Source organism: Mchenga conophoros, linkage group LG15 (genome assembly GCF_057382185.1).
Source record: "Mchenga conophoros isolate Kocher_MC1m ecotype Shallow Benthic linkage group LG15, M_conophoros_male_GT1.1, whole genome shotgun sequence".
In the NCBI taxonomy this organism is placed as follows: Eukaryota; Metazoa; Chordata; class Actinopteri; order Cichliformes; family Cichlidae; genus Mchenga; species Mchenga conophoros.
This window is the reverse complement of record NC_140540.1, coordinates 23907036-23925706: the sequence shown is the minus strand read 5'-3', so window position 1 is coordinate 23925706 and position 18671 is coordinate 23907036. Positions and strand designations below refer to the sequence as shown.

The 18671-nt window shown below is 40.9% G+C and overlaps 2 protein-coding genes, 1 long non-coding RNA gene and 1 pseudogene across 6 annotated transcripts; 1 reads left to right on the top strand and 3 right to left on the bottom strand.

Moving 5' to 3' along the window:
• The first annotated feature begins 1031 nt into the window (after nt 1–1031).
• On the top strand, nt 1032–4395 carry LOC146558408 (uncharacterized; annotated as a pseudogene).
• A 70-nt stretch (nt 4396–4465) lies between these two features.
• Nucleotides 4466–8148, bottom strand: LOC146558407 (uncharacterized). Of its 4 annotated transcripts, XM_085247339.1 has the most exons (5): nt 7900–8148; nt 7027–7131; nt 6131–6157; nt 5873–6039; nt 4466–5648 (listed from the first exon to the last, which is right to left on the bottom strand). In XM_085247339.1, the coding sequence occupies exons 1-5, from the start codon at nt 7940–7942 to the stop codon at nt 5640–5642; spliced, it is 351 nt and encodes a 116-aa protein (XP_085103465.1). In that variant the 5' UTR covers nt 7943–8148; the 3' UTR covers nt 4466–5639. The 4 variants fall into 4 exon arrangements, 2 of the variants coding, with proteins under 2 accessions (XP_085103465.1, XP_085103464.1); XR_014888620.1 differs by lacking the exon at nt 4466–5648 and having other exon boundaries at nt 5930–6039; nt 6247–7131; XR_014888619.1 differs by lacking the exon at nt 4466–5648 and having other exon boundaries at nt 5920–6039; nt 6131–7131.
• A 1990-nt stretch (nt 8149–10138) lies between these two features.
• LOC146558406 (uncharacterized) lies at nt 10139–11341 on the bottom strand. Its single transcript, XR_014888622.1, has 3 exons — nt 10866–11341; nt 10768–10796; nt 10139–10544 (listed from the first exon to the last, which is right to left on the bottom strand). It is a non-coding gene; the product is annotated as an uncharacterized LOC146558406 (long non-coding RNA).
• A 4314-nt stretch (nt 11342–15655) lies between these two features.
• On the bottom strand, nt 15656–18648 carry LOC146558405 (uncharacterized). Its single transcript, XM_085247187.1, has one exon. It carries the CDS (start codon nt 18455–18457, stop codon nt 16076–16078), a length of 2382 nt encoding a protein of 793 aa, XP_085103313.1. The 5' UTR covers nt 18458–18648; the 3' UTR covers nt 15656–16075.
• Nucleotides 18649–18671: the final 23 nt, after the last annotated feature.

The window sequence follows — 18671 nt, the reverse complement described above, 5'->3', positions numbered from 1 at the left end:
GGAATCACCGGTCAGACTAACATAAAGAAAAAATCTGTTAAATTACACATTTGTATTCATTAAGTCACAGACAATGAAAACAAGCAGAAATCAAGATGTAATATTTTTATAATTTTATTGATGTTAAATTAAAGTCCCAGCTTAGTTATGTTGTCAGTGCAAGTCACTTCAATCTGTATAGCACCAAAGGAAACAATGGTGTTTTCAAGGTGCTTCACACTGTAAGGTAACAACTTACAGTATTAAAAAGAAAACCCCAAAAGAACAAACCCCTCTGAGCAAGCACGAGGCGACAGTGGGAAGGAAAAACTCCCTTTTAAGAGGAAGAAACCTTCGACAGAACCAGGCTCAGGGCGGGGTGGCCATCTGCCGCGACCATTCCTGGGGATTTCAAAAATGACTTGATCTGATCTAAATGTAAAACTAGCTCATTTAAAGTGTCCAGTGAGTTTTAGAAAATATTTTGCTGTTGATATCACGATGTCACTATAAAGTGGAAACTTTGTTTCTTCCCTTACACCTCCCAAAAAATGCCCGCACCGATGAGAAGCACTTAGATATGCAACTTGGTTCTGTGAATATCTTTCTTTTGAAAGTTTTAACAATATCTTCATCAAGATCTTGGAAGTTTAATTGCCAGAATGTCACCATAACCGCTGCATGCTTCCATCTTTTACAGAGGGATTTGAAAACCCTCTCGCTGAGTTTCTTGAACTTCTCTGGTGGGATTTTGTCGTATCCGGCCCTGATTTCAGTCCAGATTTTCATGGTAAGCTGGTTGGAGATAGCTTCAGCACTTTCAATGCTGAAGACTGTGCCTGATTTTTTTGCAACCTGGGAAATCAGTCCTTCCACAAAGATTTCCACTGAAAGTCTGCATCTTTCTTTCTTTTCATATGATTCCAGTCTATCAGTAACTGTTACTGCCAACAGGTGTTCTTGGAATACTGAAGTAGTTATGATATTAAATATTGGTTGTTCCATTAAATTCATTGAATCCTCCTCCCCACTCCTCCTCATTTCCAATGATATTAGTGACAATTTATGTAATTTGTCACAAATATCAGTGAAAATCGCATTAGCAATGCAGTCAAAATAATTCTGCACTTTTCGGTCTAAATGCAAATCCATCCCCTTGAATTTGTCCAAGAGTAGATCCAACAAACGTTTTTGGTGAGAATGAGGGCACTTTAAAAGTTTACCAAGCTTTGAAAGCACAGCCTGAATTAATGTCTCTAACCATCTTTCAAAGTCTAAGGTTTTTTCAGGTGGCTCACAGTCTACAGAAGATCTGTGATGCTGTATCTTTTTATATGACTCCGTTTGACTTACGTTTGTTAACGGTGGGATGCTGGCTTCATGTTCAACACAGGATTTCTGCTGCTGGGGATCTGGAATTGGATTGTTTTCTGGTTTTGCAGCACTGTGTTGGTCAGCATTTTGACAGCTTTCTTCTGTGTTAGCTGTTTCTTGGCTGTTAGCATCTATATTCTGTGCTGTATCAAACTCCTGCTCAGCAGAATCGTCCAAAAATTTCACACGTGACAAAACCGTTTTGCCAGTAGTGGTGTGGACAGAACAGTTTTCATGTACAGGGGAGTTCTGGGAAGACCTCAGTGGTGATACTGCTACTGACTGTGCACACAGGTCCATTACGTCCTCTACAAAACCTACAAGCCGCTTAGCGGTGAAGCAATCCGGATAGCCTGAGATAAGCTCTCCCCACTGCTTGATCGAAAAACTACTGAACAAGTTATTCAAGAGGGATACCAAAGCATGTACTGTAGAATTATCCCCATTGGTCTGAACTGTTTCATCATTTGTCATTGTGTTACAGTTCGAGCTTGCCATTTCACTTTTTTGTTTTTTATGTCTAAAATGTTGTTTTGTGTTAAACTCCGTGTTTGAACGTTTAAAGCGCTGCTGTCCCGCTGTGTGAATGCGTTTCAACTGAACAGCCAGGTCTATATATAAGGTCGGTTTAAGGTTTCTTTGTAACGTCACCTGACGTTTCTTTGTAACGTCACCAGTCAAAGGACTGGCCCGCCCCGTCATAACGAAAGGGGCGGGACAAATCTGTTGCTTAGCAACTGAAAAAAAGGCACACCGCGCTGAATGCTACATCCGGCCTGCGACGGTACACCGCCTCCGCACCACCGTTTAAACATGAAGTGTGGATGTTAGAAGATCCCAAATATGGTGAGCTACTGGGAAATTACTCACGTAATGAGGAGGAGGTCGATGTCGAAGTCGAAGAGGCCATGCACGGACCCATATTTCTGATGATATAAGAGCAACTTTGGTGGACCATGTCATCAACCATGGCCTGACTATGAGGGAAGCTGGGCAGAGAGTCCACCCACATCTAAGCTGCTTCACAGTGGCATCTGTAATAAGAACATTCCGACTAGAAAACAGGTCTGTCTTCACCTCTCTACCTTCTACTCCACTCACATGGTTTTTATAGCACTGTTCTACAGTATATACCATTACCATATCAAGTGTACAGGGTATTGCAGGGTGCTAAGGCTCCTTTTGCAGCCAAAGTGGTAGTTTCTGTGAAACATAGCATGATTACTTATATTGAAGTACAGTGGATGACACAGTACATACAGTAAAGTACTGTAAGAAAAATAAGCAAAGCGATGACAATATGTGGTTGTATTTCTCTAGACTGACTCGAAGACCTTCTGGGGGAGGACGCCAACGCCTGTTCACACAACAGCAGGAACTTGCCGTTGTGGACCTAGTGAGGGCAGACAATGCCATCCGTCTCCACCAGCTACGAAAGCAAATACTTGCAGACAGGCAAGTGTTCAACAGCATAAACCATGTGAGCATCACCACCATCAGACGCATCTTGGGTAAACACAGCATCACCATGAAGCAGCTCTACAGAGTCCCATTTGAGAGGAACAGTGACAGGGTCAAAGGACTTTGAGCTGAATATGTACGGGTAAGTGTAACTGTCCTTTACATGTACAATACAGTATTGGTGAAATCCAGTAGCAGCTGAATATGTACCATATCAGTACCACATGGATCCATTCTGAGAGCTACACAGGTACCTGTGTGATGGGGTTCTGTATGTGTAGCACTGTAGTACAGTAATATGTTCTCTTGGCCATGGATGGAGTTGCACAGCCTCATGAATTCATTTTCATTGATGAAGCTGGATTCGACCTGTGCAAAACAAGACGACGGGGTCGTAATGTCATTGGTCAAAAGCAATTGTGCACGTCCCAGGGCAGCGCAGGGGAAATGTCACATTGTGTGCCGCCATAAGCCTTCGAGGGCTTCTGCATCATCATGCAAAACTAGGTCCATACAACAGCCAACATATACTCACATTTCTAGATGCTCTCCATAACATAGTTGTACAGAACAGACCAGATCAGCCCAGGTTTGTTTCCATCAGGCTGCTCTGGTCCAGGCCTGGTTCTCCAACCACAACCAACTTGAAGTGGTATACTTGCCCCTTACTCACCATTTTTAAACCCTATACAGGAATTTTTTTCGGCTTGGAGATGGCGTGTATATGACCGCCAACCACATGCCCGCATGCCTCTTCTGCAGGCAATGGAACAGGCCTGCGGCGACATTCAGGTGACAGCAATCCATGGATGGTTTCGACATGCAAGAGGATATTTTCCCCGGTGCCTAGCGAGAGAAGACATTGCTTGCGATGTCGATGAGGTCCTGTGGCCAGACGCCAACAGACGGCGGGATCCATGAGCCCACGTATGCACAATTGTCATGATTTTTTGTGTTTACAGTATGGTGTTTTTTCTATTACTGTATTATGGTGTTTTTTGGGGTTTTTTTGCTTTCTCTGAATTCATGGTAAATGGCCTGCATTTGTATAGCGCTTTACTCAGTCCCTAAAGACCCCAAAGTGCTTTACACTACATTCAGTCATTCACCCATTCTCATGGTACTGCAATGTACAATACTGAGTAGGCCTATTTGTTGTTTTGGTTGTTTGAAAATGTGTCTCCTGAAAATATGCCTTCTGAATAAACAATGAAAGACTGCAGTGTTTTATATAAAGTAGACTAGTGTGCTCCCCCTGATCTGTAAGTGTTTGCATATGATGCAAGTATGTGTCATTTTGTCAACAGTTACATTTTGACAAAGGAATGTTAGGTTTTGACAGCAGAGTTTAGGTTTTGAGAGTTTCAATTTGGCACAGATGTGAATGGTATATTTCCCAGTGTTGTGTCGTGTGTACCCAGAGGTTGCCCTTTGTTACAAATTAAAGTCTACAAATCAATGACATCACACTGGCCTATGTTTATTCAGTCTATGATTACATGTCAGTGAGATCTTGGAGCTGCCAGCATGCAAAGCTGCAGCTTTAGAATTTAGGCTCTAATCCTTTTTTCCACCATTTTTTTTTATTTTTCTTCTTCCTTTGTTTCTCAGACATGTATGTTTTTTTTTTTTTTTGTTTTTTTTTCTCCCATCATTTCCTCTTATTGTCCCTTTACATACTCTTTGCCTCGCTCCAGTCTACTGCCAGAGTTTCAGTATTTTATTCACTTAATAGCAGGACAGAATACCACGTGACTGTGGCCTTGTGTTATACCCTCTCTGCTGCAGTGATGCTGCAGACAAACACAAACATCGTGATCAGACATTTAAGAAAAGCCTCTTACAGATGAAGGTCTGTGTCTCTTGACCTAAACACATAATCAAGTTAAATCTAATTTATGTTCATCAGTGCCCCTCACACTGTAACTTAAAGTAATACATTTGTTACTGGTTAATTACAGAAGCACGTTTGTGAGCATAAAGATGTAAGCCTTGGACCATCGGGATGAAATGTGGTTGGGAAACTTAACAAGCATTGATAAAGCTTCATCAGTAGTTCGAACAATGCCTCAAAACCTTCGCTCACCACAGGTGGTTAGCAGACTGTGGTTGTACCATGCAGCCTAATAACATGCAGTAAATTGCAGGTTAAAGCAGTCTGCTTACACATTGTTAAACGAGGGAAGGGAACTAATGTGGCTGTCACATGACCCTTTTGTCCCATTTCATCCCAGCATTTGATTAAATTGCTGCTCACTACTTAAAACTGATCACATAAAACTATTTTTCTTCATCTTTTAATGATTACCAAAGTCTGTGAATCCCCAAATTGTTCAGTTGTTCTTTTTGCTCCCTATGAGGTCACTTTTACCATGTGACAAAAACAACACCCCACTGTACACACTTGAGCCACCAGCAACTTTATAAATCCCCAATAAAAAGCTGACAGGTTGCAATGATGTTCCAAATAACTTATTAAGAAAACAACTAAATACACAGAAAATATTATGAAAACTGGTTTATTTTATATCTCCTAGTTTGAAGTGAAGCAATAAAAACATGTATAAAACATCACAAACTGTAATATTATACAAATGCTTACGTCCTGCTGATGCAATGGAGACATCTTCCAGTGACAGTCTTCATCCGTGTGAGTGTGAGGAGGCTCCTAAACCCACCGACACAGAAGTGCATGTTCACAACTCCCTCTGTGCAGGTGGGGTCAGGGCCCTCCTCACCCTGGGTGAAGAGGGGTGGTGCTGTGGCCAGTCAGGTATGAAGTGCTGAGAGTGGATCTTTGGTCCTCTGTGCAGCTCTGTCCACTCTCAGCTGCCCTGCAAAGCAATAACACGAGAAAGACGTCATTTTAACACAAAACAGCATTTCCATTGTTGGTAGCTGCAGCATGTTGTTAAAATGCAATTTTAAACTCAACATATACACACAATAACTATAACTAAACTTAAACCTACAGTACTGTAGGACGATGATTTACACCAGCTATTGGAAGGATTTAGTCTTCAAGACAGTTTGTAGCCAATGTGAGGTGATAACTTACATAGCTGGAACACAGCACCACTCTCCAGTTTGTCATTTGGTCATCCATCCTTCTCATCGGGTTGGGGTAAGGCTGTCTTCTGGGTGGAGTATCTCTCTGTGTTAGCTCCGTCCTGGGCGTTGAGTGTCTGAAGTGCTGAATGCTGGGAGAGGACAAGTGTAAAGCACCTGAAGACAAAAAGACAAAGAGAAAAGCATGAATTCACAGATCACAGAGTTGTTCACTTTACTTTTCTTCTGTTATGTGTTTTTACCTTACCTCTGATCCCTGAGCCACAGGCTATACCTTATGTAAAAACAAGAGACTACAGTCAGTTCACGACATCATTTTAAACCTTTTCTACTTATTTGTGTTGACATTAAGTACGGACTTACCTTTGTCCTGCATGGTGAGCTAGAGCTTGAGAAAAAAATGTTAGTCATTTACAAACACTGCAAAGGCCAACTTAAACATTTAAAGCTTAAAAACAAGTTCTAACATAATCTAGTCAGAGTCGCTGTCATCAAGTGAAAGGTTAAAAGGCCTTTCCCAGAAGCGTCTGACACCAACAGAACCCGAGGATGTTGAAGGGCCATAAAACGTGTCATCACTTACCTTGCACCTCTTTGCACTTACCTCATCAGTGCAGGTGTCGTCTCCGCTTCTCTTTGCTGAGGAGGTGAGAGCTGAGGTTGAAGGAGAAGCTGAGAGAGTAGCGGAAGAAGGAGCAGGAGAGGAAGGAGCTGAGGGAGCAGGGGAGGAAGCAGCTAAGGGAGCAGGAGAGGAAGCAGCTGAGGGAGGAGCAGAGGAAGCAGGAGAAGCTAAAGGATCACCAACCGGGAAGAGTGGGGCGTTGGCCTGGCCGAAAGGCGGCATGGCGAACGGGGCAGCACCTGGAGCAATAGGATGTTGCCAATCGTGCCAAAACGGCTCTGGAGGGAGCTCCTGGATGAGAGGGGAATCAGCTCTCTCATCCATGGTGTCATACCCCGAGTCGTCACTAGGCCAATCGGCCCACTCTTCTGAGTTGTTCCAGTCAGAGGAATTGTCAGTGTCTTCACTCACCTCTTCGACGTCCTCAGGTATGTAGGGAGGGTACTCACCTTCCTCTTCACTGTCATCAGGATCCTGTGCTTCAGGAGAAGAGGGTGAGGATGGGAGAGGGATATACTCACCATACTCACCTTCACTGACACGCTCGGTATCAGAGTCATCCAGGATCCTGATGACCTCTGGAAGGCCTTCTTCTGCAGGACGCTCAACCACGTAGTCGAGACGACCTGTGAGGAAACAAGTTTAAAATAACATTAAGAATGTAATAAACATCAAGTGCTAAAGGAACAGAGCTACATCTGTTAGTTTGAGCAGACGATGAGAGAAAAGCATTTTAGGCTACATTTATGTCAGACTGAATGACACTTCTACTTGTTCATGCAAGCAAAAAACAGCTAAGTCAACTAAGTTCACATCATTAACTGCTATATAATAAGATATAGTAGTGGCATAACATAAGGATACCATTATTACTACTGTACTATGATTACTGTTTTCATATTCTTTTTTATATTCATTTATTTTTGTTATTTTTTTATTATCATGTTTTGTAGCAGGGGAAAAGTTATAGTTTATTTCAATAAAGCCTTTGATCCAAGAAGAACAGGATGTTAGGAAGGGACCGGGATCTGGTGTGTTTACACCTGTGTGTTCTGACGTCATGACATGCTGAAGATGCTGTTACCACAGAGACTGATTTTGGGGCATTTTACAAATTTTAGTCCGTTAAGCTATTTTTAACCAAATCATTAAAAAAGTGTCAAATTTGAAGCCTTCAAATCAAAGTAACACCTTTTTTTTCAAATTCATACACCAGTCGTTAATAATTTCTACACCTCTCCCGGAAAATTTAAAGCATACAAACAATTTACGGGGAAAAATCTTGGAATAAGCATATTTTGATAACATTAAAACTTGATATTCACACTGGAACTTATTAAATTATTACAGTCATTTAGTAGCTCTTAAAATAACTGAAGAAATGTTAAAAGTACCTGCAGCGAAGTCCAGGGGGCTGTCGAGTCCACGACGAGCCATCTTCAGGCTTTGCTGTATGAAAAACAAGTACAAACAATCCAAAGATGAAGTACTTGTTGTGGCGAGCAAGTCAAATCCGCTTTCAGTAAATATTTTCCGAAAACTTAACTTTCCACAGGCTGAGGTTGGAGCAGGTCAAAACAAGTCCAATAGCAAGTGTAAAGGGACGAATGGAACCTTGTGCAGCATTTATATACCCTCCGCAGGCCATGGTTACGGTTGCCAACATTTTTCTTTTAAAAGCTAACAATAACTTAGCGTTCTCGCTACTCACTATGCTGTTAAACAGCTATATGTTAGCAATGACAACATTTAACAATGCTAGCCGTGCTGATTAGCCTTAGGATTGCTTGAGGTTGTTTCCAGCTCTAGTGGTCATAAGCGAACTTAGTTCTGTGCCAGCTTTTAGCACGAAAATCAATCTTGTAAAGCTCACTATTAAACTGACAAAGCCTTAGAGCCTAGAAACTATGATACTTACAACTGTGCTATGTTTGTCTCATAGCATATAGCAAGACCCCATAACTGACCTTTGACCTCTTCTCAAGATTAGATAATGCTATATAGAGCTATTTTAACACTATGTTTCTTACTGCCATTGTTTGACAACATATAAGCATAAAGGAAATGATATATGGAGATTCTAAATATCAGGTTATTATGACTTTATTATAAACTTTACAGTAACAGTTCAGAACTATTAAGCAAGCTTAGTTTTGGAAAAATCCCATTTGTGATCAAAACTTTTTACTTCATATTTATTACTAAATAATTCAATAAATTATACTCAAGTACTGAATAGTCACAAAAAATAGTAATTATGCTGAAAATTATGTTAAAGTGGTTTTCGACTGAGCATATAAACAAAAGCCTGGGAAAAAGTTCTGTTGAACAACACACATATGTTACCAATATTGTAGCCGGTGTTATTTAATAATTTGTTTTATTTTTGATACAATTTCAAACTTTATTAACCTTTTCAATAAAACAAAGTCTCAGATTTAATTATTCTGAAACTAAGTTTAAGCTTCCCAGAACGTTTTGTTGCAAGTTACATTACTGATATAAGAAATATAAAATGTTTGTATTGTTCACCCACAAGTGCAGTCTCTGGCTCAAACACAGAAGCTTGATATGTTTGGTTGTCAGTCCAGACATTCCTAAAGAAAGTTGTCCTTCTTCAGCTCCAGACCTTTCTAGATAAAAATGGCATTAGTGAAGTATTTCAGTCTGGTTTTAAAAACGCACCACAACACTGAAACTGCTCTTGTAAAAGTTTTTAATGACCTTTTAACTTTTCTGACTTGGGAGATTTTGCCATTTTAATACTGTTAGACCTCAGTGCTGCATTTGATGGGATTCTTATCGCTCGGCTTGAGCACTGTGTCAGAATCAAAGGGACTGCTTTGGAGTGGTTTAAATCTTACCTGTCCAACCAAAGTTTTTCTGTTAGATTGGGGGAAACATCGTCCTCAGAAGCCTCACTTTCTTGTGGGGTCCTCAAGGAGTCCAATCTTGGTCCAGTTCTCTTTTCTATTTATATGCTCCCCATGGGTTCAATTTTTTGAAAAACATGGGATCTCATTCCATTGCTATGCAGACAACTCACAGATTTACCTGCCACTGAAACGTGAATCTGTGAGTCGTCTGAAGGGTTTGCTAGATTGTTTGGAGGATGTTGAGGATGGCATGGATGGCTTTTAACTTCCTTAACCTAAATGAACAGAAAACAGAGGTGATTGTGTTTGGTCCCTGTGACCGCTGTGACTTTGGCCCTTTAGGAATTCATAATAATAATAATAAAAACCTTTGCAAGGAACCTAGGAGTGTTTTTTTTTTTACTCTAATCTAATGTTTGATAAACAGATTAATGCTGCCTTTGCTGTAACTGCTCCTAAGCTCCCTTCACGTCAGGACTTCCCCAACATTGGACACTTTTAACTGACCATTCATCCTCCTCTTTCTCTCATTTTTTACATTCATCAGGTCCTCAGAGTACTCGTTCCATCTTCCCAACACACTCTTTTCACTGTTTAGCACATTTCCATCTTTATCCATCTTACTCCACAAATAGTCTTTTCCTTCGGGGCCGACAAACTGACAACTTTCAACATAATCCATTTGATTTCCAGCTTCAAACTCGTGATAATGACGGACACTCTCTTCACCCTGAAACAGCATTCATGAAATCTTCCTTCAAGATTACAACTACTTGATTTACAGTGGAGTGAAAAAGTCTTTGGCTTCTTCCTTATTTCCTTTTTTTGTATGTTTTTCACATGTGAAAGTTTCAGATCAATAAACAAATTTAAATATGAGGCTATTTAAAAAAAACAAACATCAATCATCCAAACAATTTATTCAAAAAATGGAATTTTGAAACAAGTGAGCTGTAAATACAAAATTGCAGTTGCACTAAAACACATTTTTGCATTGTCCAACTTTCTTATCTCTCGTCTGCTCTCACAGTGAGTCACACACATTTGTATTTACAGAGCACACTTTGACAAGTAGTCTAAACTCTGGGTGAAGTGTGTGATCACACCGAGTCCCAGCTGGTTTGAGGAGCAGACTGAGTCTCTGCAGGGTTTAAACTCAGTCCCTGGAAAACAGACACAGTCCAGTTATATCTGGATGAAAACTGTCTCTGTGAAGGCAGTTTTGTTTTTGTTAACACTCCCTCAGAGAGGGACAGCTGGTTCATGTTTATTTAATCCCATTATCCAAAGACACTTCTACATCATCATCCACAGTTATGGGTCAATGACAATATCAAATAACAAGATCAGAATAACAACCTTAGGATTATTGAGATTTGTACTTACTGTGGTTTCATCCATCTGAGTTTTGTTCCCTAAAATGAGAGAAGAAAATCAATTTCAGTTTTGTTTTAAAATTCAAAATCATTCAATCTTAAATGTACCTTTATGTCTTGTCCTTATATTGACTGTTGCAGCAGTTATTAAAAGCGCTGCTAATCCCACAGAGACAACAATGAACCTCAAAGAAACAAAAAATCTGTCAAACACAAAAAATGTGATTATTAAAATTATTTGGTTGCAGTTTTCTGTTCTGTGTAAATTCCTTTCTTTTAAAAATGTAACAGCATTTTATTAATAAATGTGCAAATTTCTGTGATATGATTTGTATTTAAAAGTATTTATATACAAAGTTAAAGTGAGTTTTCATTTGCATATCATTTCAAAAGCTCAAATAAATTTAAAATAAACAGATATTTATGCAACCAGCTTAATCTTCAGTCCTGCTTTTGAAGGACTCTTCATTGTTGGGGTTGTTTCTGATTTTGTGCTTATTTCAGTTTTTCTGGCTGGATTCTTTGTTGTTTTTGTGTCACCTGAATAAATGAAAAAGTAAAAGCACAAAAGTTTTTCATGTTTCTCATCTGATGTAAACATGAGAAACAATATTCTACTTTCACACTTGAAATATTTAAGTAAATGTTTGATGTGATTTTACTTATATTACAGTTTTTGCCCACTGCTTGAACACATTTTGCAAAACCCCGCTCGCTGTGCCAAAACTGTACACACAAGTACACATGACACAACACTGGGAAATATACCATTCACATCTGTGCCAAATTGGAACTCTACTCCCAAAACCTAAACTCTGCTGTCAAAACCTAACATTCCTTTGTCAAAATGTAACTCTGTTGACAAAATGACACATACCTGCAACATATGCAAACACTCACAGATCAGGGGGAACACACTAGTCTGCTGTACATAAAACACTGCAGTCCTTGATTCCCATTGTTTATTCAGAAGGCACATTTACAGGAGACACATTTCCAAACAACCATAAACGCAAATAGACCTACTCAATACTGTACATTGCAGTACCATGAATACAGGTACAGCAAATAAAACAACAACACAATAGTACTGCAATAGAAAAAACACTATACTGTAAACACAAAAAACCATGACAATTGTGCATAAGTGGGCTCATGGATCCCGCCGTCTGTTGGGGTCTGGCCACAGGACCTCATCAACATCGCAAGCAATGTCCTCTCCCGCTAGGCACCGGGGTAAATATCCTCTTGCTCTCCCTCCATCCATGCTTGCAAAGTTCTTGGAATGGCTACGCTGAGGGCTTTTTGTAGTTGGCTAATTGGTGTTCGGTTTTGCAAGTAGGTGCCTTCAGGTGTGTATTTGAGTGGTTGCAATTACCCGATGTGTTTTGTATTTTGGATACATGTGTTTTCCGAATGGCACCCTGAGATTTCATTTTGTGAGCGAAGTGTCTTATGTATGAAATAGAGTGTAGCATGCAGGACCATGTGTGTTGCATGAGGGAGTAGGTGTGTTGCATAATTGGTACTGGGGTGCAAAGCAGCGCTTTTGTTTAAGGTAGGGGTACATGTGTTTGAGGTATGGTTAACTTTTATCAAGTGGAAAAAAGTGAAGCTGGCGTTCATCCTCCAGCTTCACTGTGCTAATGTTATGCTAACAAAGCTGTGTCGCTAGCAATCACGTAGCACAACATTATATACCAGGTAGTCCAACTTCAGTAACCCTGCAAACGCCACTGCTGTTTAGTTTTCTGTCTTCATTTATGTTGGAAGTGGTAGCAGAGCTGTACGTTTTAATTAGTTTAAAAAATCTCTCAGTCAGAACATGGTATGAAATGTTTAGGTGGAAACTAGCAAGCTAACTTCCTGTTAACTTGTAACTCCGTTAAATTTAATAAATTCTGTTTTCATTGATGCATGGATGTTAAACTTAATTGTTACACCTGGTAAAGCAGAAAGGTTGATATTTTTATTAAAGATGAAAGAATTTAGACCGTTTTTAACTCTCAGTGTTCGTTTGACTTTGGGAGCTGAAGCCCACGGAGTTTTGGACCCAGATTACTCCGTGAAGCTCCTCACTACGGCAGCCGTAATGCTCTGACAATCCATCAAGCAGTGCAGCTTACCAAAGTTGTACTAAAACATTTTTTAACAGATTTCTGCACGCCAAAATCGGTTCGAGGTCAGATAAGCACAACCAGAATTCATAGGCACACTTTCGATTTTTGAGAAAATTAATTAAGTGTGTCATATAGTGTGGAAAATATGTTATACAGAAGAAAAGAATATTTCGCGATATATATCTTTACCGCACGTGCTTCAAATTATACCGCGATATGGATTTTAGGCCATATCGCCCAGCCCTAATGTGACGCCCGACTTTACTCTCAACTTACTGTTTCTTTGCTTCCTCAAACTTCTGGATGAGCTTCCTCAGAACGCCATTTTTAGAAACCCTGGCAGTGAGAGGCCGGTGCTCCGACAGTTATGACATCATATGTCTGTTCTGGAAAGACAAACAAGGATGTTTTAGAGGCACAAAAAGAAGTATGTGCGATCACAAGACGATTTTTTTAAAATCATATGTATTTGTGTCTAAACCAAAACCCATTTCCCCTGTCCAAATCACGTTTTATGTTTTTAAACCCACTTTGCACATAGAGGCATGTTTTGAAAAATTATTCTTACAAAGGGGGAATGAAACAACTACACTTAAAATAAAGATGGTATTAGTTTATTTTGTTCCAACCTGTAATTTATTGTAGTTTACTTTTATTTGTTTGCTTTTGGTTTTTTAAAGGTTTGAGGTGTAAAAGAAACTGCAGTGGAGTTTGAAATGGCTGTGTGTGGTTTGAGGATGTGTTTGTGCCGGGGGGCTGCGAAGATTTTCTTGTAAAACAAACAGGGGCCTAGCAAAAAAAAAAAAAAAGGTTTGGGAACCACTGGTTTAATGTAACATCCTTTTATTTATCCTCCCTGTCCTATATATCCAGGTTCAAGGTCATGGGTTTGGTCAATCTAAGGAGAGAAACTTTTGCCTTTTGCCAGCCACCTCTTCCAGCTCATCTGGGGGAAAACTGAATTATTTCCAAGCCAACTGTGAAATGTAATCTCTCCACCGAGCCCTCAGTTTGCCCTGGGGCCTCCTACCTCCTACTAAAGACATTTCATTCTTTTTGGTTTCTTGTTGTCAATCAGCAGATGCGAGTCTGGAAGAGGTTTTAGAAGAATATAAGATCAGTCTGAGGAGGAGGTTTGAAAGTGTGACTGAAGAAACTGATAATACAGGAAGTGGAACCCTCCCGAACAGGATCTACACTGAGCTCTACATCACAGAGGGACAGAATGAAGACGTTCATAACCAACATGAGGTGATGCAGCTGGAGACAGCTTCCAAGATGGAGGCTCTTGATGACATTACAGTCAGGTGTCACGACACCTTTAAAGCCTTACCTGACCAACAGAGACCCATCAGAGTGGTTCTGACCAACAGCGTCGCTGATCAGAGACGAGCAGTACAGTCTTCTGGAGCTGCTCCATGTTTTCCATCCAACATTACAGAAGGTCACAGCAGAGAAGCTCGCTGTCTGTAAACTTTTGTTCATCTTTGACGGCCTGGATGAAAGCAGACTTGGATCATTGGATTTCACCAACGGGAAGCTGCTGTCTGATGTCACAGAGAAGTCATCAGTCAGCCAGCTGCTGACAAACCTCATCCAGGGGAATCTGCTTCCCTCGGCTCTCGTCTGGATAACTCCCCGACCTGCAGCAGCCAATCAGATCCCTCCTAGACGTGTTGACAGGGTAACAGAAGTACGAGGCTTCACTGATGCCCAGAAGGAGGAGTACTTCAGGAGGAGATTCAGTGATGAAGAGCTGTCCAGAATCATCTCCCACATGAAGACATCCAGGAGCCTCCACATCATGTGTAGAATCCCAGTCTTCTGCTGGATCACTGCTACAGTTCTGGAGCACATGTTGACTACAGAGCAGAGAGGAGAGCTGCCCAAGACCCTGACTGACATGTACTCACACTTCTTGTTGGTTCAGATGAAGAAGGGGAACAAACATGTGGGGGGACATGAAACAAGTGAGATGGCTGAAAGGAAATTTCTTCTGAATCTGGGGAGGCTGGCATTTAAACATCTGGAAAAAGGAAACACCTTCTTCTACCAAGAAGACCTAGATCAGTGTGGTCTGGATGCTACAGAGGCCTTGTTGCACACAGAAGTTTATACGGAGCTCTTTAAACAGTGTTTGTTAATCTTGAAGGTGGCTTTTATTTGTGATTCAGGTCTCAATGTCTCTTTGTGTATACTTATATGCAGAAGTAACACAAAAGAAGAAGTGGGAGCTGGCCTGACACCAGTAACTGACTTCCAGTGAAAGCTTTGGCTAATAATATTTTTTAGCGAACATTTTTCTTGTAAAACAAAGGGGGGCCTAGCAAAAAAGGTTTGGGAACCACTGCTCTACAAGGTTGGCGAAAAAAAGAAAAAGTATTAACATTTTTTTATTTGGACTTTTATTAGTCCAAATTTTTTTATTTGGACTAAAAAAAATGTTCGAAGTGGACTAGGTGCTAATTTTCAGATGTCAGGTCTACATCTAGAATCAAAATGAGCACATACATAAACAACCAAAGTGAAGCATTAAGACAAAACATAGCAACGTCAAACAGCGTCCACACATTTTGCCACAAATACATGCAAAACAACTAAATTGGGCCACAAAAGTGATGTAAATTGACCAAACTAAGACACAAATCAGACAAAAACAGATGCAGGATGATCACAAACAGACACGTCGGCTACAAACTGATGCAAAATGACTAAAATCACACGTGTAACACTTTCTACATATTTGACAACAGAAGAAAAACACAAACAAACTTGGAATGCATTTTTAATTTGGATTTTTTTTATTTCATGCCGAATTAGATATTTTAAAAATCAAGCCAAAGTCTCCTCCCTGTTTGTACTGTAAGGTCAAAGCCCTACTGTACTACAGAGAACCCCAACAATCAAATGATCCCCCTCTGAGCAAGCACGAGGCGACTGTGGGGAAGAAAAACTCCCTTTAACAGGAAGAAACTTCCAACGGAACCGGGCTCAGAAGGGACGGCCATCCGCTGCGACCGGTTGGGGGGATGGAAATCAAAAGGAGACGAGATGGCGTGAACTACAGTTCTAAAATTTGGATTTGAGGGCTGATCCCAAAATTTTATGGTGATGTTTTTAAAAAAAGGATTTGGTGCTAAAAGTCTGCTTCAAGATTTTAAAAGAAGCAGGGCAGTGGGAAAAGCCAAAATGGTCATTTTAATGATCTCTGGCTTTAGTGAACCACCTGAAGGGTTTTAGCAATGTTTTTCCCACCGCAGAAAAAAACCTGGATATTTTGGACGTCTTTGGGGGACCCGGGATGACTCCGAGAGTGATTTTTAGATGTCTAATCAGAGCCTCATCAAAAGATGAATCATTTGCCATCAAAGCCTTTAAGACATTGTCTGGGGAGCCAAACTCCTTGATGAGGCGTTTGGCTATTTTCTTGATGAACTTTGTCTTGTCATTTGTCAGACTTGTGGCAGACGCTGTGCTGCTGAGTTCAGGCTGCATTAGATTGCTCAGACGGTTGATGACCGTGTCTATTTCTTTTGTAGTAGTTGCGATCCGAGCAGCAAACTTTTGGGTCTCAGGTTTAGATTTATAGATGACTCTCATGATAAGGAGCAACGCAAGGTCATTGGAAATTTTCTCAACATCAGAAGATGAACCTGACACAGAATCCATCTCTGATATTTTGGAGGAATCTTTGAGAGAGTGTTTCAGGCTCAAGGCTCCAGATGATTTATCTGGAGAAATGCTCCGAGGTTGTGGCATTTGAGGTGACTTGTCAGATGCCACAGAGCATTTATCTGGAGAAATGCTCCCAGGTTGTGGCGTTCGAGGTGACTTGTCAGATGCCACAGAGCATTTATCTGGAGAAATGCTCCCAGGTTTTGGTGTTGGAAGTGATGCACCAGATTCTTTTCCTCTGCCATCTGAATCAGGGCTTTTTTCCTGTGTTGTGGTCTGTGCTCTTTTAATAAAGTTGTGGATGTCTTCCAGGGCCCCAGAAATCTTGTCCATTTGAATCATTTGATCTTTCTCTTCATTGCAGAAGAGTAAAAGCTTCTGCAAAAACCTTTCTACTGTGTCATCTATGAGGACATAGAGGACTTCAGCAGAAATGCGACGCTTTGAGCCCTGTACTGATTTCGGAGTCCTGGAGATGACCGTGTCTGAGAGGGACCTACCCATTAGAGGTATGGGGATTTGATAGCCTCGATCCACCGTAAGTAGATCAAACAGGTTTGCCACTAAGTCCTCCGTAAAATTCCTGATATGCCCACTATTTTTAAAGTCCCCCAAGGTCTTATCGATGAGGAAGAGTTCTTCTTTCTTTGTTAATTTGTCAAATAACTGATTAACGTCTGATCTAATGACGTTAAAGTCGACTGAAGAAGAACGTTTAATTGCGGTTCCCAGGCTTGCCGTATGTGGAGAAGGGGAGCGATGAGCCTCTGTACTCTGGGGAGCAGCCGTTTCAGGTACTGACCCTGGGAGAATGAAAACTATACTTTCATTGGAGGGCGCAGTTTCCTTCTTGGGGTGATTGCAAATGTTTTGTAGACAAACAAAATGTTTCCTGTTTGCCTTTATTCTTTTTTTCAGCTCTGTTTTCATTTTTTCAAATTGTTTTTTTGCAAACATGGAAAAGTTGTGTTTGCGTGCTTTGAGCCTGGCGTGTGAGGTGGATGGCACACATTTGGAGAAGAAGTGTCTCACCTTGTGGATAATTAAGCCTGCATTAAAGGCAGGTTTGGGTAAGTTACATTTCTCACAGAGCTCTTCACTGCTTGAATCCATGTTAGCAAGTATCTCACCTACGATGTCAACTGCAACCATTTCTACTGGGGTTGGAGCCTGGATACTTTGTGTTTCTGCAGTGGGTTTTATATGGCTTTGTGATTCTTCTGGGAGCTCATCTTTATCTTTTCCTGTCATCTCTCCATCTGAGCTCCTTGTTGACAGAATAACAGAAATCTCTGCGATTGCTGATTTCACTGATATTTTTGAACCAGTACGTTCTGTACTGGAATGAGACCCATTTGTCCCACACTGGCAGCGCAGCTTACATGCTGCATACCTTTTCAGGCATGAGGCAGCGCAACAAACCATGCGGTGTAGTTTCTTAATACTACTAAATTTGCCGCTAACATAAACGGCAGGGTCTACTGGGAAATCGGGGCTTTTTTCAATCAGTGCAATGGTTGAGCTGACCTTTTCTGAGATCTCTTCCTCAACCATCAGCGTCAGCTTGTCAGCGCTCTTATCTTGCTGTTTTGAGACATTAAGAGCGCCGGCGATGGCAGCTGAGATCGAGTCTCCGAGGGACACCCTTATTTTCCCCTCATCCATAAACTCTTCCCTTATCATGGGTTCCTGAATAACAGAAAGGGCAATCCTCAGGATGCTGGCAGAGGCGATCTGAATGATTTCAGAAATCATATCAGCGAGCACGGCATGGACGCTGGAGTCGCATTTTCCATTTTCTATAATGCTCCACTGAACTTCAGAGAGCCTTTCAAAGCACCTGTTGATTGGCGGGATAATCTGGTCTGGTGTGACCACGATTGAATTTTCGTTGATGGTTTCCATTGTTGTGTCACAAATTAGATTTTCTCCGTTTGAGCGTGTGAGAATTTTCTTGTATTACAGAGCGCCGACTGCTGAACGTTTTGCAAACACATGAGCATCGAGTTCTGATTTTTCTGTCTGAGAGCCGTTATTTATAGGCTCGGTTGTCTGTGACGTTACTGACAGACCAGCGCGAACGCCTTTGATCTGCCAGTGACGTCACAAGAAACGCACG